Here is a 25,630-nt window from a genome sequence, read left to right as displayed (position 1 = left end):
GATGTAAACTGTCAGCTCTGCACTGATAGAGAAAACTGCTGATCATACACTGCGCATGATCAAGCAACTTTCCTAGCTCTGCTGATGTGGATGTCGTCATGACAACATCGAGTCACAATGGCAACAATCGGGACCCCGCTTAACGACATGAGGTCTCTGATCCAGTGGCGAGGGGTTGTGATCCTTCTGCTGGCTCCTGAAATGCTGTGATCACATTCGATTGCAGCATTAACGGGGTTAAAGTGCCAGGAGCGGTGCGGGTCCACTCCTGGCACTTAGTGTCAGGTGTCAACTGTCAGAATTACCTGACACCCAGCGGCGATCGAGGGCGCACATAGCCTGTGTGTGCGCACGTTCGCCATGACATAATAAACCATCCCTGGTCAATAAGGCACAAGTAAAAGGCGCTACATCTTCTACTCAAATGTTCACATTAAAACTTTTACATCACATTTTGCTTATGCGAAAGTCCCACGAGCCAAGATTAAGAATTTGTCAAGAGATTATTATGCCCAATTTCAGAAAGGGGATAAAACATGACACACTAAAAAGAGACAAAAACCACAGCATTAAAAATGCGACAAAAATGCATATAAACAAAATGTACTTAAAAACGTAATGAAAAAAATGAAAGCAACCTAATTTACCTAATAGGTGTAGAAATGGTGTAGAAAATTATCATCATGAGAAACCCACCAAATACTCATTGTGGGAATGTAGCCTTTTAAGCAAGCCAATTTTTAATGTTTATTAAAGTACTCTTCGGCCTTTTGAAGCTATACAGGTTTGCACAATGGCAAGTCTGGAAGTGGTACTTAAATTTCTTTTGTGTATTAATATTCTAAGCTGATTTTTGTTAATCAAATATACATAAAGCATTATAAGGCTATTTTCTTGTAAGGTCACTCGTATCTGAGAATTATATGCTATATTATTATGGAACATATGACATACCAGTCTGTCTATACTCGTTCCCGCAGCAGTTGTAGGTTTTTCATGTAAACTGTAGGGTTTGAAATATATGTTACGTCTTCCTGAAAAGGATCTCAATGTTCTTGATGAATGAAGTGATTTAGGTTGGCCACATCCAAGGAATACCTAAACAGATTAAGACATGTTAAAGAGAAATCACCCACATTACATCTCATCATCAACAGTTGCTTCAACTTGTCTCAAGCCTCATTCGTGCTTCCTTACTCTGATAAGTTGGGATGTAATAAGTAAAAGCTAGAATTAACCTCACCAGTTGTGTAAGGTGAATCTTGAGAGCACCAATGCAAAATCTCCAACAGGGTCACCAAGTGTCACAGATATTTATTAGTATTGGTCTTTTCATAAGGGCCACAAAGATCTTCTGGACTCCCCTGTTCTCTGGTACCCAGGTGTGACTGCAAACCCTGCCCCCACAATAGTTACACCCTTGGGCCCCACTATATTAGGGCATGCTTGACAATTATTTTAGGCTTAACTTCCCCCCGTTTCTTTTTGTTACTCCTTTGGTCTGCATTCATTTTCCCATTTTTGACACCTGTTATCACTTTTTCACATTAAGCACCTTGTCCTGTGTTAAAGCAGATTTGTCACCAGATTTCACAAAACAAGCTACAGTACATAAATCATTACCTAGATCATTAAGAATCAATGAGACTGGTGTAACTGCTTAGTAAGTACGTGTCATAATAGCTTTAGGCTCCTAATATTAAATTATAGACTCATAAAATTATATTATTATAATAATAAGGTAGGAAATTTTTCAAAAAGAATTTTTCAGCTATTCTGATAGATTTTCAAAGTAAGTACACCCACCTCAACAGGTCTAAAAGGCCTATTTAACACCGATATTTAGTTTTTGCGCATTCAATACTTTTCTCACCTTTGTCAAGAGTCATGATTTTTAACGTTTCCATTGACACAATTACATGAGGCCTTTTTTGTGGAACAACTTGTAGTTTTGACTTCATTTCATTTTACGATTAAGATTATATCAAACATGCATCTGATTTTTTTATTTATGTGGTGACAAATAATATGGAAATTTGCAAAGATAAATTTTTGCTTATTTCACCATATTCTTCTTTTCCCATTGATGGAGTTGTGTGACAGCTTGCTTTTTGCATACCAAGTTGACAATTCCATTGACACTATGTTGGGGCACATGCAATGTTTCTTTCCTTTTATATTAGATTTCTTCTGTGAACTGTGGTGCCTGAAAATTCTGCTGTTTCATTTTTTGCTTCAACGTTCACTGTGTGGGATAGATCTTTGTATTTTCTATTTATTTAGTCAATTACGCACACAGCAATTCCAAATGTGTTGTTATTATTTTTTTATTTGGTTATTTACATTTGAGGAAACGGGAGATGAATTAAACTTTAATATTTTTGTTCAAATTTTTTGTTATAAAAACTTTTTATTTCATTTTTAATTAGTACTTTTTGGGAACAGACTTAAACCTGTGATCTTTTGATTTCTTATGCAATATAATAATAAGCTGTAATTTCAGGTACCAGTTACTGTATATTCTTGCTTGTTGATGTATGTCCCTTTAAGAACTGAAGTTTACAGGGATATTGCTCAGGTTTTATTTTCCATATCATGAGACAGTGATGGGTATTATATGCAAGGGCCAGTATGAATACCCCAGACTGTGATTGGAAACATGAACCCGCTGGAGTGTATTGTATTCACAACCACGACTGTGGTTACCATGCAAAATAAAACTAAGAGTGGACTGGGTCAAGTTATTTTACCAAGTCAGTTTAGGAATACCTGTATTGGGCTTTTATTTTTGGAGTGATCTGTAGGATGGAAGTGGGATGGGTCTCTCCCTCCAGTCCGAATCTTGTAAGTGGCCCATGGCCACAGTTTTCATTTAAACTGCAGTAGAAGTTTGGATGTGTCAGTTTTGTGTTTGGTTGCACATGCAGCAGAGCTGCAGGTGCTGTGGACGTATGCCTGGCTGTGTCAAGCTCACACAGGCCAGAGCCAGTGATGTAGATGGGCATGGTAGCACCCGAGAACCTCACCGGGGTGCAAGTGTCAGAGGCACAGGACTTTATTTTTCATATTCCTGGCTGCGATCCAGAGGTGAGCGATGGTATGTATGCAGCATTTGGATAAAGGACATCTACTTAACTTGCTTGGGTCACAGTCTCACTAAATTTCACTGGGTGTAACGCCGCTACTCTACAAATATATCCCGAAGAAAATGACATGTCCTTAATCAAGCCTTCAACACTACTCCTAGGCCTGCCGACAAAATGGAGGAACTTCTGAGGCAGTTGGTTCTCCCTCAGGTGCAGCAGCAGAAATGGCAGGAGTTTCAGCAGCAGCAGCTATAACAGCAGCAGCAGATGAACAACCTCATACTGCATCGGATTGTGGCCCTGCAAGAGACGCCCCCACCTCTGACCCCGGTTCGCCATAAGGCCTGGGAAAAACTCAGGACAGCGCTAAGAAAGTTGAGTCTGGAGGACAACGTAGGAGCCTTCCCCACCTACTAACGCAAAGTGGAGTGAGAGAGCCTGCCAACTTCTCAGTGGGCTGAAGTAGTGGCCCCATTCTTGATGGGAGACACCCAGAAGACCTACTTTGATCTCTGTTTGGAGGATGTCAAGGACTATGAGAAACTGAAAGGTGAGATCCTTGCCCTACTGGGGGTTAATACATATGTACGGGCACAACCAGTATTTTAGTGGTCCTTTGTGGAGTCCTGATTTGCTTGGTCTCAGGCATATGAAAAAAGTCAAAAGAAGACTCTAGCTCGAGACCTTAACTCCTTCCCACATGGTAGAGAGGGTGGTAGTCGACTGGCTTTTGAGAACTCTGCAAGCAGCTATATAGCGTTGTTTGGGGGAAGGGGATCTGGGCACCTTAGGCCAGGTGTTTAGCCTGATCGAGTGTTATATGGACACCCAGGACTTCATATGAGACTCTGCCTCACTGCTGCTATCACACCAGCCCTTGCAAACCAAGGAGCCTGGGAAAAGGTTCATAACCCTCTGTTGGGATCAGTCAGAACAGAGCCCAGACTGAGGGGGTACCCTGGAGTGAGGGTGGCAGGAGACCAGTTACCCTTAAACTGGTCTCATGGACTAGCGGTGTCATCGCTATTAGGTGCTGGAAGTGCCAAGGGCCAGGACATGTGGCTACCACCTGCCCCTTGATGGCTTAGCCCATGGACTTCTTATTTACTCAATGGTTATCTATGCATGCCCAGACTTTCTGCACCATAGATGCAGACACTACACTAAGTGAACCCCATCAATGCCAGGTACACTTCAACGGGTGCCAGACGGAGGGTATCTTGGACTCAGGGAGCCTAGTGACACTTGTCCATGGGTCAATGGTTGCCATGGAAAACCCCAATGGTCAGAAAATAGGGTTTGTTTATGTGCATGAGGATCTAAGAGAGTATCCAAAGGTTGATGTTATCTTAAGCATACAGTGGGAGTGATAAAGACACTTCCATATGGGACTATTTTGGACTGTATTTGGTCACTATTGAAGAGCAAAACTATCCTTCCCAATGTAAAGGAATGCCTGGGCACTGAACCTGAAGATCCCGAGTCTGGGATTCCTGCCGTAGGGGTCACTATCATATAGAAAGAGTGTAATCCCAATAGGTATCCCCTAGAAGTATTAGCAGATGAGGTTGAAGTGTCCCGGGGACAGCCAAACTCTGGGATCCCACACTGACCCAGGCATAGGAACAGGTGATAATGATAAATGGGGTGGCACAGCTACCTGGCAGAGAGGCAATTTTTCCTCACATGGTGGTCAACCAGGAGTTGTTACACTGGGTTGAAAAAATCCATAATGAAGTAATGAAGTAATAGAGCAGCTGGTAGTGCCCCAATCATACCACTGGGAGATGCTTGAGGTGGCCCACAAACATGTGCTGGGAGGTCATCTGTGAGCTGAAAAAAATGCAAGAGTATTTTGGCCTGGGGTTTATGCCAAAGTTCAGAAGTTTTGTGAGTCATCTCCAGACTGTCAGTTGACCCCACCCACAGAAAATTTCCATAGCCCACTGATTTCCCTTCCTGTTATTGAAGTACCTTTTGAACAGATTGCTATTGATCTGGTAGAGACAATAGTGAAATCATCCCAGGACCATCAAAAAATATTGGTCATAGTGAATTATGCAACTCAATAAACAAAGGAGATTCCTCTTTATCATACCTCGGCGAAACTTATTGCCTGGGAGCTGTTTGCTATGTTTTGTCACCTTGGGCTACCAAAGGAGATCCTTATGGATCACAGGACTCCATTTATGTCCAAGGTCACTAAAGAACTGTGTAAGCTGCTCCAGATCAAATAGTTGCACATGACAGTCTACCATCCAGAATAGTGGTCTAGCACAAAGATTTAATAAGACCTTAAAATCTATGTTAAAAAGTGGTAGCTATAGAAGGGAAGGACTGGGATATGTTGTTGCCATACTTAATATTTGCCATCCGGGAGGTACCGCAGTCTTCCATGGGATTCTCTCTGTTCGAATTATAAAATATGGTAGACATCCCAGGGGCCTGCTGGATGTTACAAAAGAGACAGGAGCCCACCCCTCATAAAAGGGAAATATAGCACGTTGCGAAGTAGCAGGACCCCATTACTGCCATAATGCCTATTCTAAAGGAATGCCCAGGTAACTCCAAGCTTACAGACTTTACAGTGCAAAGGACACAGTTAGGTCCTTTCAAAAAGGGGATAGAGTGTTGGTTTTGGTACCCACTGCAGAAAGTAAGTTCTTGGCCAGGTGACAAGGGCCATATAAAGTTTAGGAAAAAATTGGGGAGGTGAACTATAGGGTAGAGATGAGCGACTTTGCCTTTTTTAGGGTCGAGTCGGGTTTCATGAAACCCGACTTTCTCAAAAGTCGAGTCGAACGAAATCGGCCGGCTATAGGGAAAAGTCGTGAAACACGAAACCCAGTGCAAGTCAATGGGGAGAAAAGTTGGCAGTGAGTGGAGGACTGTAAACACACCTGGCATGAATTTTAACCCCAGAGGCGGCAAAATGTCTCTCTCTCTCTTCTCTCTCTCTTCTCTCTCCCTCTCCCTCTCTCTCTCTCTCCCTCCCACTCCCACTCCCACTCCAGCTACGCTCCCGCTACACTACGCTCTGCTTCTCTCATTGGCTGAAAAAAGTCACGTGCAAGCATTCGGCGAAACCCGACTTTGACGCTTGGGTCGCTGACCGCATTGCCAACTTCACACTGTGGTCGGATTTCGTTTCATGAAAGCCGACTTTGGCGATAGTCGGCGACTTTTGAATCTGACCGACCTGTTTCGCTCAACTCTACTATAGGGTGTATCAGCCCAGGAAAAGGAAACCCGATAAAATTTACCATGTAAATCTATTAAATGCATGGAAATGCTGGAAACGTCTGGTTACAGAACCAACTCCGGTCGCATCTCCTATGTGTTGGACTCCGGGATTCTCCCGCTGCATGGGATAGATCCCAAACCTTGTCTGGTGCAGCAGTCTCCCATTCAGGCTCGGCCACTGGGATGACTTCTCAGCACAGACTCTGGACCCAGCGCCTTGCTCAAGCTCATGCTGCATGTGTAGTTGCTGCTGGCTCTCCAGCTAAGCCTATGGTGACTACTGGTATACACGTGCAGCGTTGTGCTCTGAAGACTAAGTCCAGATTTCACCCTACTGAGCATGTCTATGATATGGCGCCTTCTCATTGGTGCTCAGATGTCAACTGCTCTGGTGAAGTGGAATCTTCTGATTGGTCACAGGCAAGGTCCTGTCTGTCTGGACTTGAGCTAAAGGTATAAAAGGCTCTCACTGGCGCTTGCCTGTGCGCTAGTATCATGCTTATTTGCTGTGTGTGTATAGACGGGACAGCTACCACCCTGTGTGCATGTTTTGCTCCTAATAGCTAATAGCACTTTGAGTGTGTTTCTAGACAGGCAGTGTAGGTTGGGAACTCTCGCTTGAACTTACCGGCTGCACCGGGCATCCTCAGGCACGGGGTCAAAAGCCACCGTGTGTCAGTGCAGGTTCAACCATCAGTGTAGTGGGGGTGAGTTATAGGGACCCCACTAGAATCAATTCATCTATGCTCCTGTGACGTCTACCAGAGCATAGGTTAGAGTTCTCACAGTTTCTGTACTTCTCTGTGGAGTTACAGAGTCAGGCGCTTTGCACTCTGTTCACACCGAGTGACGTTTAACTCGGTGTGTTTACGGTGTTTACTCGTGGCTACGCTCTGCCATTGTCCTCTAGCTGCGGTTTCTTCATCGCCGAACAGTGGCCCCGGGGGTTGTGAACACACCTTATTATAATTTACATTTAGAGCATTCCGCCAACCCTAACACTATGATTGCCCCCAAATCCGGCCCAGGAAGATTAACAACAATCTCTCCAAACAGCAGCAATGGGAGGCTTGGAAATTAGTGCGGCGGAATACAGATGTACAGTATTCTCGGAACTCCTCAGTTGGACATCTGTGATCCGGCATGACATTGTCAACAAGCCCCAGGCAAGGGTGCTTATGAAACTGTACTGTGTGCTAGAGGCGAGCGATGTCAAAAGAGGTAGAGAAGATGCTCCAGTTTGGAGTCATTGATGAACCCAGGAGTGATTGGGTAGTCCCATTGTACTGATTCCAAAGCCAGACGGATCGTTATGGTTCTGTAATGATTTTTGGAAGTTGAATAAGGTGTCAGAATTTGACCTTTATCCAGTGCCCAGGGTAGATGAGCGGAAGGAGAGACTGGGATAGTCTCACTAGTTCATGATGCTCGATCTAACCAAGGGTTACTGGCAGGTGCCCTTGACCGAGTCGGCCAAAGAAATTACCTCCTTCGTGACCCCAGAGGGTCAATTCTCTATCACTATGTCATCTTGCTGTTTTTGTTACATGGGGCCAAAACCACATTTTAGAGGCTGATGGACATAGCATTAGAGCCCCATCAGAAGTATGGGTCTGCGTACTCTGACAATATCATCATCTATAGTAGCGACTGGCATACCTCCTTGTCTCAGGTGTAAGTGAGAGTGAATTCACTCAGAGCCGTGAGTCTTATGGCAAACCCCCAAAAATGTGTGATAGGTCTTGAGGAAGCCAGGTATTTGGAGTATGTAAGGCTGGTTTCAGACTAGCGCATTTTACAGGCAGTGCATGGCGTCGCTAAGTCCCGCCCCCTGCTTGCCACATCCGGTCATTTCCTCCTACTATCGCACACGGCTGCATGCGATCTGCGCACCCTATCTTTAGCATAGGGTGTGCAGACCGTGCATTGGCGGTGCGCTAGTAGGATTTTTGCGTGCGCACTTTTGAAGGTGCGCTCAGCACACACCGGTGCACTTTGAAAAGTGCGCAGCGCAAGCAAAAATCCTATTGGCGCATGGTCAGTGCACGGTCTGTGCACCCTATGCTAAAGATAGGGTGCGCAGATCGCATGCAGCCATGTGCGATAGTAGGAGGAAATGACCGGACGGGGCGGGCAGGGGGCGGGTCTTAGCAGCGCCGTGCGCTGCATGTAAAATGCGCAAGTCTGAAACCAGCTTAATTGGTTGGGGAAATTTCAAACCTCCACTATATAAAATCAAAGCCATTCAAAACTGGCCCTGGTTCTCACTATGAAACAGGTAAGAGCGTTCCTTGGTATCATTGGATAATTTAGACAGTTTGTACCTAATTTTGCAGAGAAATTGGCACCGGTGACCGATCTCTTACAGGGAAAGAAGTCAGTCATGGTCCAGTGGAATCCTCAGGCAGAGTATACCTTCCAGTCCATGAAGTTGGCTCTGTGTAGACAGCCCATCCTTATTAAACCCCGGCTTTATTTTTCAAATATTCGGCTGTAATCTGGAGGTGAGCAACTGCATATATGCAGGAATTGGATAAATAAAGCACATCTACTTAATTTGCTCGGGCCACTGTCTCACTAAAATTCACTTATGGAAGCACCGCTGCTCTACAATATATACACTCAATTTTACAATTTGGATGCTTCTGAGGGACAGTAACAATTTAGGTGCATTGACCTACTGAGGCCCAGGAATATATTGGTGCAACTAGTGATGTTGGTATGATGATACCATTGGAAGAACGGTAGCTTAGTGGTTAGCTCTGTTGCTCTACCATGCTGGGTCCTGGTTTCAAATCCCACCAAGGACAACATTTGCATGGAGATAATATTTTTCCCTGTGTTTGTGTCGGTTTCCTCCTATACTTGAAGGGCATACTGACAGAGTATAGCTTGTGATCCCAACAATATCTGTAAAGTGCTCTGGAATATGATAGAGCTATATAAGCAATCTAGAAGAAGAGTGTTTATAGAATGAATAAGATTGGTGCCATTTGGTGAACATTCTAATGTACCATGTATGATACTGGACTAGAATAACAATGGTCAAAGGAAGACATTTTGCTGACTGGAAGTTGCAACTTGTCCACCTTTGGGAAGGCATAGAGTGACTGAAAAATTGCAGTGTTGAAATGTGGTTACATGCCCAGTGAGGAGCTGTGAGGGGAGGTTGCCTTTTCAACAGGAAACCAAACTCCATGTAAGTAAGGCATGGTGGGTGTGTTTCTTGGGGTGCAGTCACTCACAGTGACAGCAGCATGTCACGTTCAGGTTAGGTGAGCTGACGGCCACTCCAAGGATTGTGATTTGATCCTTTTGTGAGTAATACTGCCATCAGACTGCACCCTTAGTGAAATATCAGCTATCAATGACTGATAATGGACTGGGCTCTACGAGTTTTGCCATTTAGGAGGTGGGTCTGTGAGAATTCTGTGCAAAGTGCTGCCAATTAGTGATAAATGAGGTGGACAACTGTCCAGTGTGATTGGCTCTGTGTGCCTGTGGAAACTACCAACACTGGTGAGATGGCTGATACTAAGTTTGGAGGAGGCAGTAGTTGGGTTCAGTGGTGGATGAAGAGAATCCTTTGGACTGGTAGAATTTATAATGAAAGTTTGATTGTCTTATTTATCTGTATTTAACATACTAGGTTGAATGAATTTAGTTTTATTTTACTAATTATGAGAATGATTTACTTTACTTGCTTTCATTTCTTATAAGAACATTGGTAAGAAATAACTAGGTATGTATTTCTCTAGTATAAGCTAATAGGTCTGGACTGAAGGTGGACTATAAATACAAGCGCTGATTCTGATTTTAGTATAGCATATATTGGTGGACAATCTATTGCACTGAAAGGGTTTTATTATTTTGAGAATTTCCATTTGAAAAGTTTATCTTCACTATTTAGCAGAATTGTCCATGGTTGTTATGTGTAATAAGTGGTAATACATGGACGTGGTATGTACCAATTCCAGGTAAGAGAACAAAATTCTATTTTGATTTGAAATTGAAGTTGTACATTTGTAGAATCTTAGATAGAAAGAAAAAAATAAATTGCTTCTCAAAGACACATTGCCCGTAGAGTGACAATTTGAGCTGCATAACTGCTAAATTTCTGGAGAACAATCCAAGTCGATTAAGAGTTTAATATTACCTAGCAAACAGCTGTTGGCGTACTGCAGAATACCAATAAATTGTATCCCTCTGATCAAATAAAGAGCTTAAATTGGAAAGCAAGAAATAACTATTATTGTAGACGTTTATTGTCATGTCAAAGGCTTTCTAAAATGGAGCAAATTGAACAAGTAAAAAAAACAGAGAATTTAATGATATTTCTCCTAAGTGAAGAGAAAAAAATACTACTTTGAATGTGAAATATACGAGCGAAGGCATGCTCTCAACCAAAGTGATCAATAAGCAAGCTTATTGTAGAAATAATAAAATCGCAACACACTGATGGCTTTCTATGAAGCTAATCCCAACAAATATCGAAGGACATTACAGATAACATATGAGACTCTAGCTGATCCTATATATAGTAAAACTGTATTTACTTTAAGATTGTAATAAACGTAAGATTATTGTTTTCATTATCTCCAAACCCCTAAGGTTGTTCTATCTTCAACTCTATTTAAAGGGTCAATGATTTTCTACATTAGACTACAGCTGATACAGTCACAACTCTCATTTATAATATGGAAATCATTATACTTTCACACCACAAAACACTAAGGGTTAGCTATTATGTAGTCAACTGTTCACATTAGTGTCACATCTCCAAAGTCATGACAGCTGTGATGAATCATTACTGCTGAGATGAATTATGTCAGCTGTAATGGATCCGTCTTCAAATGGATCCTAATGATTCCTGATAGATTTCATTGACTGATATGGAACTTGTCAGGTTTCCATTGGGTTATGGTATTTTTGACAGCAAGAATTTAGCAGTAGACTTTTTGCTATTTTTGCCATCAGGGAGCAACAGGAATAATGACATTGTTATCAGAGTCCATGCAATTGTGACTTATTACATGTAAATGTCAAGGCTCCTGTTATAAGGTCACTGCCGAATTACTATTTTGCTTAGTATTCCCTCATTTTCCCTTGTAATTGAATCTTTCTATTATCTTCTATCCTTATGTGTTAATTCACAACACTTAAGGAACTATTAATTATTGCATCTTACCTTTTTAGTCTAGTTTTTGCTCTTTTTGAATGTTTTTTTTCACTTGTTCTTTTTCTTCTTATTTAAAATATTTATATATGTTTGACAATGTAGGGGGGTTTAGGGTTACCAGATGTTTTTGGCTGATTCATCAATAACGACTTTTAAAAAGGTCACAAAATGTTTATATGCCATATTTTTCTGACTATTAGGGCTCATGCACATGACTTGGACAGAGCCAAACCCGGGGGGGAGGGAATCACTACATGAATAAGTTTGATCTGATATTCAGATTAGACTTGGCCATGCAAGTTAATGAGTCCATAGAAAACATCAGACTGCATTCTGAGTGTGGTCCGATTTCCATGGAATTACGCAATGGAGAAGATGGAGAATTTTTTTTCTCCATCTTCTCCTCATCCCAGAGAATTGGATTAGATTATGATCACACTCTGATGAGAGTATGACTAACGTGTTACTTTCATAAGCAATTCTATTCTCTCAGATGAAAGAATATACACTCTGTGACCAGGGTTGCCAACCTTCTATTCTATTTTTCCTGGACAACTGGAGTGAAATTCACAGACGGTTCAATTTTTGTATGAAAATTTCCCACGCCCTTAATAAAACCATACCCCTTAAAACCATGCCCTCTGTTATGTCTAAAGAATACAGAGTAAGAGCACACACTGAGAAATACACCCTGCATAAAGGATAGAAGTGGTGCTGTGCATTGTATAATTACACCCAGTGTACACTGCTCCCCACTATACACTGTATACACAGCTTGATACAATATACTATAATAAACTATGAATTGTAGAGCTGTATATATATATTACAGTGTGAAGCTGTGCCTATGTATATAATTTATACTATGGAGTTCACACTCTGCATTACATACACAGCTCCACACTTTACTACATTACACTAATTGAAATTGCAAAACCAAGATTCAAAAATTGTGGAGTTATGAAGATCACAAGATGGAGACTATACTGATCTGCTAATGATGAAAATGTGGAAACAGCATTTTCAAAACATTTAGATTTTTTCATTATGGAGTGTAATCCACGTGCAGAAATCTTAGCACTTCTAGCCTTGGCTGCTATGCCTGAGGTTGAATGCACTTGTGCAAATCATTCAGATCCATAGCTGGCAGATTCTGTGCAATCAACAAACAATTACGTCCTTGATGTGCTTGATGGTAGACAAGTCCGTACATGGTTATGCTACACAGGCTGCTCGCAGTAGCTCCAGCAACATATTATGATGTCTGGCATTGTCATGTTGAATAATGGCTCCAGGGACATTTTGGAATAATGGCAGCACAACTGGTTACATGTCTAAATCAAATCAAATGTAACATAGAGATATTAGTGTACTTGGAATGAAGACCAAAAGGTGCCTACAATAAATTATACCACCGAACACCATGATCTTGGCAGTAGGATTGATGTGATGTCCCCTCATGAGGGCCTCTTCATGTTTTGCCCACAAGGTCTTCAGGCCAATCTCAGCCTATCATTGTGTTCAAGAAAAAATTAAGACTCATCACTGAAGAGGACAGATCTCTATTCCAGCCTGCCAATGTTTTACGTAGTCGAGAATTTCAATTGTTGAGAATGTGGTCAGACTTGCCACAATAAAAATACTGATTTTTCTGAAGTCTCAATTTTTCTCTCTTAGCACTTCCACATTTTAACAGGCTGTCAATCTGGATGAATACAAGTTCAGATACAGTTGTGGCCAAAAGTATTGACATCCCTGCAATTCTGTCAGATAATACTCAGTTTCTTCCTGAAAATGATTGCAAACACAAATTCTTTGGTATTATTATCTTCATTTAATTTGTCTTAAATGAAAAAAGAATTGTCCTAAAGCCAAATTGGATATAATTCCACACCAAACATAAAAAAGAGGGCGGACAAAAGTATTGGCACTGTTCAAAAAATCATGTGATGCTTCTCTAATTTGTGTAATTAACAGCACCTGTAATTTACCTGTGGCACCTAACAGGTGTTGGCAATTATTAAATCACACTTGCAGCCAGTTGACATGGATTAAAGTTGACTCAACCTCTGTCCTGTGTCCTTGTGTGTACCACATTGAGCATGGAGAAAAGAAAGAAGACCAAAGAACTGTCTGAGAACTTGAGAAACCAAATTGTGAGGAAGCATGAGCAATCTCAAGGCTACAAGTCCATCTCCAAAGACCTGAATGTTCCTGTGTCTACCGTGCGCAGTGTCATCAAGAAGTTTAAAGCCCATGGCACTGTGGCTAATCTCCCTAGATGTGGACGGAAAAGAAAAATTGACAAGAGATTTCAACGCAAGATTGTGTGGATGTTGGATAAAGAACCTTGACTAACATCCAAACAAGTTCAAGCTGCCCTGCAGTCCGAGGGTACAACAGTGTCAACCCGTACTATCCATCGGCATCTGAATGAAAAGGGACTGTATGGTAGGAGACCCAGGAAGACCCCACTTCTTACCCCAAGACATAAAAAAGCCAGGCTGGAGTTTGCCAAAACTTACCTGAAAAAACCTAAAATGTTTTGGAAGAATGTTCTCTGGTCAGATAAGACAAAAGTAGAGCTTTTTGGGCAAAGGCATCAACATAGAGTTTACAGGAGAAAAAAAGAGGCATTCAAAGAAAAGAACACGGTCCCTACAGTCAAACATGGCGGAGGTTCCCTGATGTTTTGGGGTTGCTTTGCTGCCTCTGGCACTGGACTGCTTGGCTGTATGCATGGCATTATGAAGTCAGAAGACTACCAACAAATTTTGCAGCATAATGTAGGGCCCAGTGTGAGAAAGATGGGTCTCCCTCAGAGGTCATGGGACTTCCAGCAGGACAATGACCCAAAACACACTTCAAAAAGCACTAGAAAATGGTTTGAGAGAAATCACTGGAGACTTCTAAGGTGGCCAGCAATGAGTCCAGACCTGAATCCCATAGAACACCTGTGGAGAGATCTAAAAATGGCAGTTTGGAGAAGGTACCCTTCAAACATCAGGGACCTAGAGCAGTTTGCCAAAGAAGAATGGTCTAAAATTCCAGCAGAGCATTGTAAGAAACTCATTGATGGTTACCGGAAGCGGTTGGTCGCAGTTATTTTGGCTAAAGGTTGTGCAACCAAGTATTAGGCTGAGGGTACCAATACTTTTGTCTGGCCCATTTTTGGAGTTTTGTGTGAAATGATCAATGTTTTGCTTTTTGCTTCATTCTCTTTTGTGTTTTTTCATTTAAGACAAATTAAATGAAGATAATAATACCAAAGAATTTGTGTTTGCAATCATTTTCAGGAAGAAACTGAGTATTATCTGACAGAATTGCAGGGGTGTCAATACATTTAGCCACAACTGTATGTGAGAACTCTTATCTCAAAGTCTCTGGGACTTGAGGCTGAAGCAGATAGATAATGGTTACTATTACGGGACCAGTATGAATTCCACTTTTCCAATCTCCTCCCTCTGAAAATTGGGTGTCCATACAAATACAATGGTGAAAGCAGTCATCATAAATGGTGGGAGCAACAGCCCTGGCTAGTTCTTTTTTTGAGTGTGTTGGAGAGTTCATTCTTGAAAAAGATAATTTTACAGCATTATTCCATTCAGTTTCAATCACCCACAGTCTGAATTGTGTGGTGTACTCTGCAACAGAGTGCTTATCCTGACATAGAGGCATCAGTGTAGCTGGAGATATTACACAATGGCTCATTACTGCTAGGAAAAGGTCTCCAGATCATTATGTAGATCATGATGATGAGTTTCAAAAAGGGAGCTGGCCCAGGCTAAAGGTTTATGTGTCAGTAGCGTATTGATACACAATACTTTTGATCTGTCAGTATGGAAGTGAGCAGGGTGAGCACCAAAGTACAATCTGCACTGGTTGGTGAATCCACAAAATTTGTCACAGTCTCCCCCAAACCTGAGAGCTGGGTGTGGAAGGATGGTTGGAGGAGCAGGAGCAATATGTTGATTCTGAAATTGAAGGATCTGCTCAGACTGCAGTGCAATCTTGTTGCTTACATCTTGCACAATATTCTATAGGTCCTATGTAGCTTGTCCAGAAATGTGGATTTATTGAGTTCTGAGTTTCAAACACCATGTATTTGGTTTTTAGTGTTTGGCTGATCTCTCCTTGTGCCAATGCCAGTCTTCTTCTAGTAAGGTCCTTTTTGTATTGCACATTGCAGCTTCTTTAGTGCATACACATTACAAACTTCAGGGGGAAAAAATTCACGGATTATATTTTTTTCTGACGGATGCTATGGACAGCAGAGAAAAGCACCCGGTTTTAATGGACTGTCCACAAATTTACGGATGGTTGGCAACCGAGCTTGTGATCCTAGCCCAATTCTCACTTTTTAGCCTCTTAAAGTGAGGGTAAAGTTTCAGTGTGTCTTGTAGTATGTAGGTGTCTTTAAAACAATGTTTCTCTGCTTTTTGATAGCACTTATGTGCTATACTGGATGTCTTCAAAGAGAGATCTTATCTATCTCTATCTGTATTGGTCAAGTCAACTGCTGTGCAGCAATGCATTGCTTGGATAGACTCTCATATAGGAAAGCGCTACTGTGCAGTGGATGGAGTTCTTCAAAGAGTTATTTGTATCCCTCTCTGTCTGGACCTTTCTTGTTTTCTTCTGGCAATGTGGCAAAAGAAAGATCCCCGGAAGGAGCTTTCTGCTATGCAGTTCCATCAAATTGTGATTTATGAGTTTTAAAATCTCTCACTGTGTTGCTCCCTGCAGTGTAGTTCGTGATGGAGGGAGGGCCCAGAGAGAGTCTTTATATAGCAACATTAGTTCATGTATCCTGCTTTTTTCTATATCCTCTGACAGTAGTCTGCACTGGTGTCCTAACATCATTGGGACCTTTCGGTTCCAAAGGTTTGAAGTGCACTGGGTAGGCATGGGTAGGTTCTGCCTTCTGCCAGTCAAACATTAAATTCACTGAACAACAGCTCTCTTTTTTTGTTAGTCTTTCTGTCTACATTACAATAGAAGTGTACTCCTTATTATTAATAAACTAGATTAAGGCCCGATTCTATCGCATCGGGAGGATAGTGATGTAGCGTTGACCATGTGTTGTGTGGCACTGTGAGTAGCACACCTTGAGAAGGAGATGTGGTGAACAGCCATCCCGCCCATCTCTTTAGATGTTCACAAAAACCCGGCCCTGTTAAAAGAGGAAATAACATATCTCAGCAGCAAATATGATGCTGGACCTTGACATCTGGGTTTATATCACCAAATGAAAGGATTTTGATGATACACATCTCCCCTTTTATACTTAATGTGTATTACAGTAATATTGAGAATTATGTGTAAATGTATCACACCTATGTTTTTATGTGGATAGGATATTAACATAGTGAGCCTCAAGAGGGACAGTATTACTGACGTATGTAAAGTGCTATTGAAATAATATTACTCTATAAATAAATAAAAATATAATTATTATTACCTAAGTTATGTAGGCATGTGTTAGCTATGTAGTTGAAATCTACGTATGTGTGCCTAATTTTTTTTTGTTTTTGTTTTTGTATTTTTATTTATTTATTTTTTTTTAATCTATATATACCTATACCTATGTATGTTTTTATGGATTTAAATATGTCTATGACATATATGTGAAAGAGATAATTAGTTTATGATATATCTATCTGCTTAGAATATCTATATATATAACATATATCAAGCTATGTATAGAAGTCTTAGAAGTCTATTATCTATATCTATTTAGAATGTAACTATCATTTATATATCTATATATCTATACCATTCCAGGACCAACTTAAATAGTTTAAAGTAAGACATTTTTGTAAACGACATTTCTAGTGAAGATTTTTGGGCTATTAGGTAGCAATTGTCCTTGAAGTGGTGTATCCACCACTTTGACCCTAACGTTGCTGCGTTGCTTTACTCGGGAGAATGCAACATACAATTGTCCATGGGCAAATACAGGTTCGGGCAAAAAAAATGCCAACTCGATTGAGGCTCTGTCCTTGGGATTTGTTAATGGTCATAGCAAAAGCAGGTGTTAGAGGAAACTGTCGACGTTTTAATTTAAAAGGTAACCCAGTTTCTGAAGGACACAAATCGATGCGTGGAATAAATACGTCTCCTTCAGCTGAGCCAGTAATCACTTTAGCCTGTATGATGTTGCGGAGTAAGGCAGTGACAATGAGGCGAGTGCCATTGCAGAGACCTTTCTTGGTGTTTAGGTTTCTTAATAGCATCACAATGGTGCCAATTTTAAGTTTTAAGAGATGTGATGGCATTCCTGATGGTGTGAGAGAGTTTAAAAATTCAACTGGGTAGTTTTCACATTCCTCTGCCTCATTAGCATCGACTTAATCATGGCTTGTATATACAGTATAATCACCACTGATGCGATCCATTTCTTTACAGTTCAGAAAATCTACGTCATCATTTTTTGGACATAGTCTAGCATGTGATGCAGCAGTGTTGAGGCTTTGTTTGTCATTAACATCAATGCAAATATGGTCTCCAAAGATCTCGGTTACTATAGAGCCAGTGCAAAGCATGTCTGGAGGAATTTCAATGACATCCTCTCCAAGGTTATGTTCATTAGACAGCTCACCATTTCCAAGTTTAAGCAATCCAGTGCTGTATTCAGGATCAGTGGAGCGATTGTTGTTGATTAGCGGTAGTCTGGTAAAATGTTGCCAATGTTGTGAATGTTTAATGCAGGAATCTACAATGTCTATTCTTGTTCCATGAGCGATGACGGGAAGACATTGTCTGAAGTCTCCTCCAAGAACAATAACTTTATCTCAAAATGGTGTTTTATTTTTTTCAGCAACATTTGTTGTCATGATGTCACATAGAAGTCTATCTATCACATTCAATGCATGTTTTTGGACCATAGTGCACTCATCAATAATAAAATGCTTTGTACTCTGTAAATGTTTTCCTGCATTTGTATCATTTTTAATCCTTGAAATGGATGTTTCGTTGATCGGAATAGGTATGCCATATAGAGAGTGGATTGTTCGGCCTCCTTGTATCAAGTTAGATGCTATTCCTGTAGTCGCTGCAGGTGAGACAATTTCTCTTTGTCCTCTTAAATGATGTGTAAGTAGATGGTATAGGTAGCTCTTTCCACTGCCACCAGGTCCGTCGAGAAAAAAGCACTTTGGTGTTAAACTGCTATTTTGTAAAGCTTCAGTAATAACATCATAGGCAAAAAGATGCTCCTGATTAAGAGTTTCTTTCATCTCTGCAGCTTTTTTTAACTCATAATCCTTATCATATTGTTTAAGGAGGTGTTTAATATTTTTTGCTGGTCGTGGTAAATTGAAATCAGCAAAAGTTTTTCCATGGACTATGAGGACATCTTGGACATCTTTCATAGCATATCCTTCACAATCGATACACTCTTCAGTGTCGCTGTGGTATGTATGACAGTAGTCTTGTAAAAAATGGTCCTTAAATTCATTCCACAATTCAAGTGGATTACTGGGGGGGGTCAAAAATACAGATATAAGCAAACATGTCTCTAAGTTGGGAAGGCATGTTAAGAATGCAAGCATCTCTTAAAGTATGTCTCCAGATGCTATCATCGAATAATAATCCGAGTGCTAACGCAGCATCCTTAAAGGTTTCATGCATAACTCCATTGATGGTTTTAATGCTGTCAAAACTGGTAGCAACTTTTACATGCAGTAACAACAAACGTAAATAATAGCGTTCTTGGTCTTTCACACTAACAGTATACATTCTTCCAATAACTGTGAGACCCCCTCGTTTTCTTTGTTCCCATGTGCCTTGTTTCCAAACGTAGTGTTCTGGAATTTCGCGGTAGAAATAGTTATGTGCATTGTGGTCGATCTTATTAAGGTTGAAATATGCCATAAGTGTAGAATTGAAATTGAGCTTTTGATGGTGTTGTCTGCAGAGTCATTCTCATGAAAATAGAGTGGTTGAGAATTAGGCAGATGTACGGCTAGGCGAATGATGGCATGAGATTGTTTATGCATAGGAAAAGCAAATATCCGCCACGCAGCCTCAGGTGCACTAACGTATCTGGTATCCGTAAATTGGTGTGTTTCATCATGTTGGATGTTATTTTGGGAAATTTCAAGGTTGGCTTTGTCATGTCCTTTGTAAACGTATTTAAATAAATATTTTACACTTTGAATGGAAGCACATATTTCTACATTAATATGGCACTTGTATTTGGTGAGTAAAAATGGGTTATATGGAACTACCCATGAATTGTCAATCGTCTTAGAATGGTGTTCATATGTTTTGCCAATGGGTCTGCGGTAAGTGGGATAGCCATCCTTTTCTTTGATGGTATATGGTTGGTATTGTTTAGGGAAACCTTTGCTACACTTTCCAAGATCCATACAGGGAGAATTAGGATTGTGTTCTCCACAGGGACCATGAATCATGTGTTGAAGGACAATGTTATGGAGCTGAGGGTAGATTGTTTCATCAGGTATTTCAGCCCAGACTATATTGTCTATGTCCGCCTCAGTCCGTAATTTAGACAGGCTGTCAAGAATAATTAAAATATGAGCGTGTGGGAGACCACGCTTCTGAAATTCAATGACATGGACCATTGCAGTGACGTTTCCAAATAATCCACTGCTAATGTCTTTTAAGAGGGATTCCAGTTTAATTTTAAAGACGCGTGCAACCAAGTCTGGTCTGTGTTCAACATGCTGCCACGGTTCTAAATATGTAGTAATCTCACTCCACTTAGGATTACATGTCAAGGTGATAAATAGATCTGGTCGACCATACTTCATAACAATAGCCATAGCATTCTGGTAGCGCTGCTGCATGTTTCTTGGACTGCCTTCAAAAGAAGATGGTAAAATGAAGTTTTTTCCAATAGGGATGCCCTTTTGAACCGATTTTTTGAGTAGATGTTCTTGAAGGAGGCAGTATTCCTCCACTTTTAAATCTTTTTGGTGGTTGCGGATGTAATGTAGGCGATTTAGCTTCGATTTTGACATAAGCATCTACTAAATATTGCTGTGTTAGCTTACCACCATTGAGGAGTGGATTAAAGTAATTTCTGACAGATAACATATAGCAATAGTATTGGAGTTTTGTGATCCTCCTCGGACTTTTGCCTTGTTGTTTGAATCCATCATGCCATCCTTGGTCTCCATAAGGGAAAAATATTGGATAGAGGAGGGCATCCACAGCTGTGTTCAGTAATACTATTTTCATCATTAGTGAAAATGTGAGGTTGTAGTAGAAGTGCATGTCCAACCGGGGGGGTGCGCCTAGTTTTGAGATCAACGTATATTTGTCTTGGTTGCACTTTCTGCGGGCTAACTGTTGCAGCTTGTATGTGAAGAAACTGTGTGTTGGTATTGACTAATGGTGGTATTGATAGGGCAGAAACAGATTGCTGATTAGTTATGTCAGTGAACGGCATATAGGATGAAGTGTGGTAGTAACTTGTTCCACATGCTGATGTGGAAGCATCCTGTTGTGAGTCTACTAATAATGATGAGGAAGAAGCCATCTGTTGTCGGCGGTGATGGCGTGCAGAGGCTTCTTCAGCCAATCGAATGGATTTAGAGTTAGGGGATTCGTGTGTGAGGCGACGGCGTTTATAAGCCTTAAACTTGTCAAGGCGATGGTGTTTTTCCTAAGGAGTCTCATTAGCACGGCGTTGTTTTTGCCGTAGTGCTAAAGCTGCTTTTCTTTCACTGGCATTGGCATACCTTTTGTTATGACTCATGTTGGCACAGGTAAAGGAGTCTATTTGGCAGTTATCTGGCAGTGAAGAAGGCGTCCTGCAGTATTTTAGTGTAAACAGATACTAATTGGCCCTGCAATTGCCCAGCAGTAGTTATGAAGTGGTAGCGGCAAATTGGCTCTGCAATTGCCCAGCAGTAGTTATAAAGTGTTAGCGGCAAATTGGCCCTGTAATTGCCCAGCAGAAGTTATGAAGTGGTAGCGGAAAATTGGCCCTGTAATTGCCCAGCAGTAGTTATGAAGTGGTAGTGGCAAATTGGCCCTGTAATTGCCCAGCAGTAGTTATGAAGTGTTAGCGGCAAATTGGCCCTGTAATTGCCCAGCAGTAGTTATGAAGTGGTAGCGGCAAATTGGCCCTGTAATTGCCCAGCAGTAGTTATGAAGTGGTAGAGGCAAATTGGCCCTGTAATTAGACACCGGCAGTGAACAGGCAGAAGAGCAAGGCAGCAGTAGTTATGAAGTGGTAGAGGCAAATTGGCCCTGTAATTAGACACCGGCAGTGAACAGGCAGAGGAGCAAGGCAGCAGTAGTTATGAAGTGGTAGAGGCAAATTGGCCCTGTAATTAGACACCGGCAGTGAACAGGCAGAGGAGCAAGGCAGCAGTTGTTATGAAGTGGTAGAGGCAAATTGGCCCTGTAATTAGACACCGGCAGTGAACAGGCAGAGGAGCAAGGCAACACGTCCGCACAGCAAGTCGGCATGAGGTAAATGACAAAATTCCGCGGGATCCAAGATGGCGTCGGGAAAATCTCGCGAGATTTCGTCGATGCCATCCTGGATCCCGACGTCGTCCACGCCGGCGACATGTTCTTGCGGTGATGCCATCTTGAGTATCGCGGGATTTCGCCGATCCAAGATGGCGTCGCCACAAGAACATGTCGCCGGCGTGGACAACATCTGGATCCAGGATGGCGTCGGTGAAATCTCGTGAAATTTCGCCGACGCCATCTTGGATCCTGATGTCGTCCACACCGGCCACATGTTCTTGCGGTGACGCCATCTTGAGTATCGCAGGATTTTGCAGGATGGCTTGGATGACATCGGGATCCAAGATGGCGCCGGTGGAACAAGATGTCGGGTATCGTGGAGCAGCGGCGATGACGGCGTGAGTATGAGAGACGGAGTGAGAGAAAGGGTCGTATGTGGAGTGAAAAAGGGGGGGACGTGAGTGGAGATGGTGAAAGGTGAGAGGAGTGTGTGTTGAGGAGGTGTGTGTGTTGAGGAGGAGTGTGTTGAGGGTTAACATGGCAAGAGGTGTGTGGTGGATGTGACATCACCAAGTTACAACCGGACGGAAGCTGCATTACAACCGGACGGAAGCTGCTTAGCGCATTTATTATTATAGATAGTAAAACTACATATCTAGAGATAAAATGATTATAATCTTTTTTGCATTATACCAATTGTTATGACTGCAAAAGAACATTCACATGGATAACATACAAACTAGGAAGACAAATACCTGAACCTAAAAGGTCTCTATTCAGACTCGGAAAAGACCTTTTCTGACCCTGCTCTATCCTTGCCTGACCACAGAGGTTGACACCCTGAGGTAACACAATGGCGCCCCACTAAAAGGCGGCTTAAGCCCCTTTCTCACATAGCGAGATCGCTAGCGAGATCGCTGAAGCGTCACCGATTTTGTGACGCAACAGCGACCTCTCCAGTGATCTCGCTACATGTGACACGCAGCGGCGACTGGCCCCCCAGTTGGATATCGCTGATCGTGCTCGAATGTCCTGGGCCATTTTTTTGCCATTGGTGTCAGGCTGGCCAGCGCTCATTGCTGTGTTTGATGCCGACGAGTGACCTTGTTGGTGATACTGAACTCAGGGATGCAGGCAGGAATCATCTGAAAAGCTGCTGTGTGACAAGGTACCAACGACCAGCGAGGTCGTTACAGGGATCGCCGGATCGTTGCTGCGTCGCTGTAGAGATTTGCCTGTTTGGCAGCTTACTAGCGACCATTTAGCGATGCACCAGCGATCCTTACCAGGTTGTATCATTGTCAGGATCGCAGGTGTGTCGCTAAGTGAAATGGGACCCTTACTCTGAATGTCCTTAGGAGCTCCTAGAATAGCTAGAGTAGCTGTTCCCTAAGGAGAAAAGGAATCACACACAAAGCAACTGCAACCAACACAATCTACAGCATGGTGAATAATCCAGCAAAAGTTTTTCACCAGCAGTAAACATCAGTGGGGGAAAAGATTTAAAGCTGCACCCGAAAGGTGGTAGGACAGACAAACAGAGTAAATGAAAAACACCTGCTACCCAAAACCAACAGAAACAAAGATAATAGAACTAAGACACCCAAAGAAAAGGCGGATCAGTTGTGACTCAGCGGAAAAAGATGTCGACCACAGAACAAAGAGAGAGCACCGAGAACCCCAACTGCCCTCACTAGGTGATCAGCATGTAGGATCTAAGCATTCACCAAGGAGTTATCTTCTTGACCAAAACACTTCCACTTAACAAGAAACTGAAGTCAATCTCTGGCAAGTCTGAAAGTCAAGATATGTTCCATCTCATACTCCTTGTCCTCTTCTAAGTCTAACTCAATATTGTCCTGAAGACCCGGCATCCCATCAAACTTTTCAAGAAGTGAAACATTGAAGGAATTATTGATCCTCTATGCAACTGAGTTGGAGCTTAACCATTCTTGGATAAATTATCTTGATTATCTGATACGGTCCAACAAATTTAGGAGCAAATTTTCTGAATGGAACTTTAAGACAAAGATTTTCAGAGGATAATCATGCAAAATCTCCCACCTCAAAGACAGGAGCCATCCTAAGTCTACGGTTGGCAGTTCTCTTGATCCTGTCAAAAGACCTCTTTTAACCTCTCTCCAAACCTTAACTAAACATGAAGAATAACTTTCCTCCACTGGATCCACAGAATGCAAATAAGAAAAATCTCTGAATACCAGATGAAAACCCCACAACAAAAAAGGTGATGCACTGGTAGCAGTAAAGGTGCGGTTTTTCAGTACCCACTCAGCCACGGGAAGAAGATCCACCAAATCCACCCAATTCCTGGCTCATTTTCTTCTAGTTTCAGGAAGATAACCTGAGGAGAATGATAGCTTAATTCCCAAACTAGAGCAAAAGCTATGCCAAAAGCTAGAGACAAACTGAACCCCTCTATTGGAAATAATGTTTTTAGGAACACCGTGCCATGTACTTTAATTTCCTGTGACATAATCAAAGTTGCTAAACCTTTAGCCATAAGCAATTTTGGTAGAGGAACCAAGTGAACCATCTTGCTAAAATGGTTAATCACCATTTACACCACAGTATGACCACCAGAATTAGGCAAATTCATGAAATAAGCAAGTCCAAGGACGAGACAGAACCTCGTTTGGCAAAAGAAATCCTGCCGGGGCCTGGTGAGAGGCTTTAGACCTGGCACAAATTTTAAACCTGTGAACATACTCATCCACATGTTTTCGAGCACTCTGCCACCAAAAGGACCTTGAAACTGCTCTCCAGGTGGCAGAGGAACCAGGATGTCCAGCCAACGTGAGTCATGTACTCCATCAAGAAGATAAGTGCAAGGCAAGGAAGGCACAAAAAACTTGCAAGCCCTCCAGTGCCCCATCCTGAGCCACCGTAATGCGCTGTCTGAGATTTATACACAAAGTGCCCACCACCACTCATTCACTAAGAATTTTGACTGGATTTTCATCCCTCAACTCAGGAATGAAACTACATAATGAGGCATCCACCTTAACATTTTTAGTACCAGGGAGATACAGCTCTGGCAAAACTTAAGAGACCACTTCCAAATGTTCAGTTTGTCTGATTTTTCTCTTTATAGGTATATTTTTGAGTAAAATCTAAATTGTTCTTTTAGTCTATAAACTTCTGACAACATGTCCCCGAATTTCCAAGCAATAAATTTTTTTTTTTTCTGAAAAGGAGAAAAAACAGTACTTTCAGACCTCAAATAATGCAAAGAAAACAAGTTCATAACCAGTTAGAAACAACAATACTAATGTTTTAACTCGAGAAGAGATCAGAAAGCAATATTTTTTGGAATAACCATGATTTTTAATCACAGCTTTCATGTGTCTTGGCATGTTTGCCACCAGTCTTTCACACTGCTTTTGGGTGACCTTATGCTACTCCTGGTACAAAAATTTAAGCATTTCTTCTTTGTTTGATGGCTTGTGACTATCCATCTTCCTCTTGATTACTTTCCAGAGGTTTTCAAACGGGTTCAGGTCTGGAGAATGGGCTGCCCATGACAGGGTTTTGATGTGGTGGTCTATTAACGTTTGCCAGAGCTGTATATCACAGAAAAATCAAACCGCGCTCAAAAGAGAGCCCCCTGGGCCGGTCTAGTACTCAGTCACTTAACAGTCTCAACAGACAG

At 41.7% G+C, this 25,630-nt stretch overlaps 1 protein-coding gene across 2 annotated transcripts in view; it reads right to left on the bottom strand.

Annotated features, from left to right (window-relative positions):
* GPC6 (glypican 6) overlaps nucleotides 1–25,630 on the bottom strand; it is a 1,398,086-nt gene that overhangs the window by 185,224 nt on the left and 1,187,232 nt on the right. For both annotated transcript variants that reach the window (XM_073580450.1, XM_073580451.1), the window contains exon 6: nucleotides 955–1,098. In XM_073580450.1, the coding sequence (XP_073436551.1) occupies nucleotides 955–1,098 (144 nt within the window). The remainder of the gene's footprint in view (nucleotides 1–954; nucleotides 1,099–25,630) is intronic.

This window comes from Dendrobates tinctorius, unplaced genomic scaffold (genome assembly GCF_039654945.1).
Source record: "Dendrobates tinctorius isolate UK_male_01 unplaced genomic scaffold, ASM3965494v1 ptg000064l, whole genome shotgun sequence".
NCBI lineage: Eukaryota > Metazoa > Chordata > Amphibia > Anura > Dendrobatidae > Dendrobates > Dendrobates tinctorius.
Note: the sequence above shows the minus strand (reverse complement) of the source record. Positions and strands in the feature narration are given on the sequence as shown.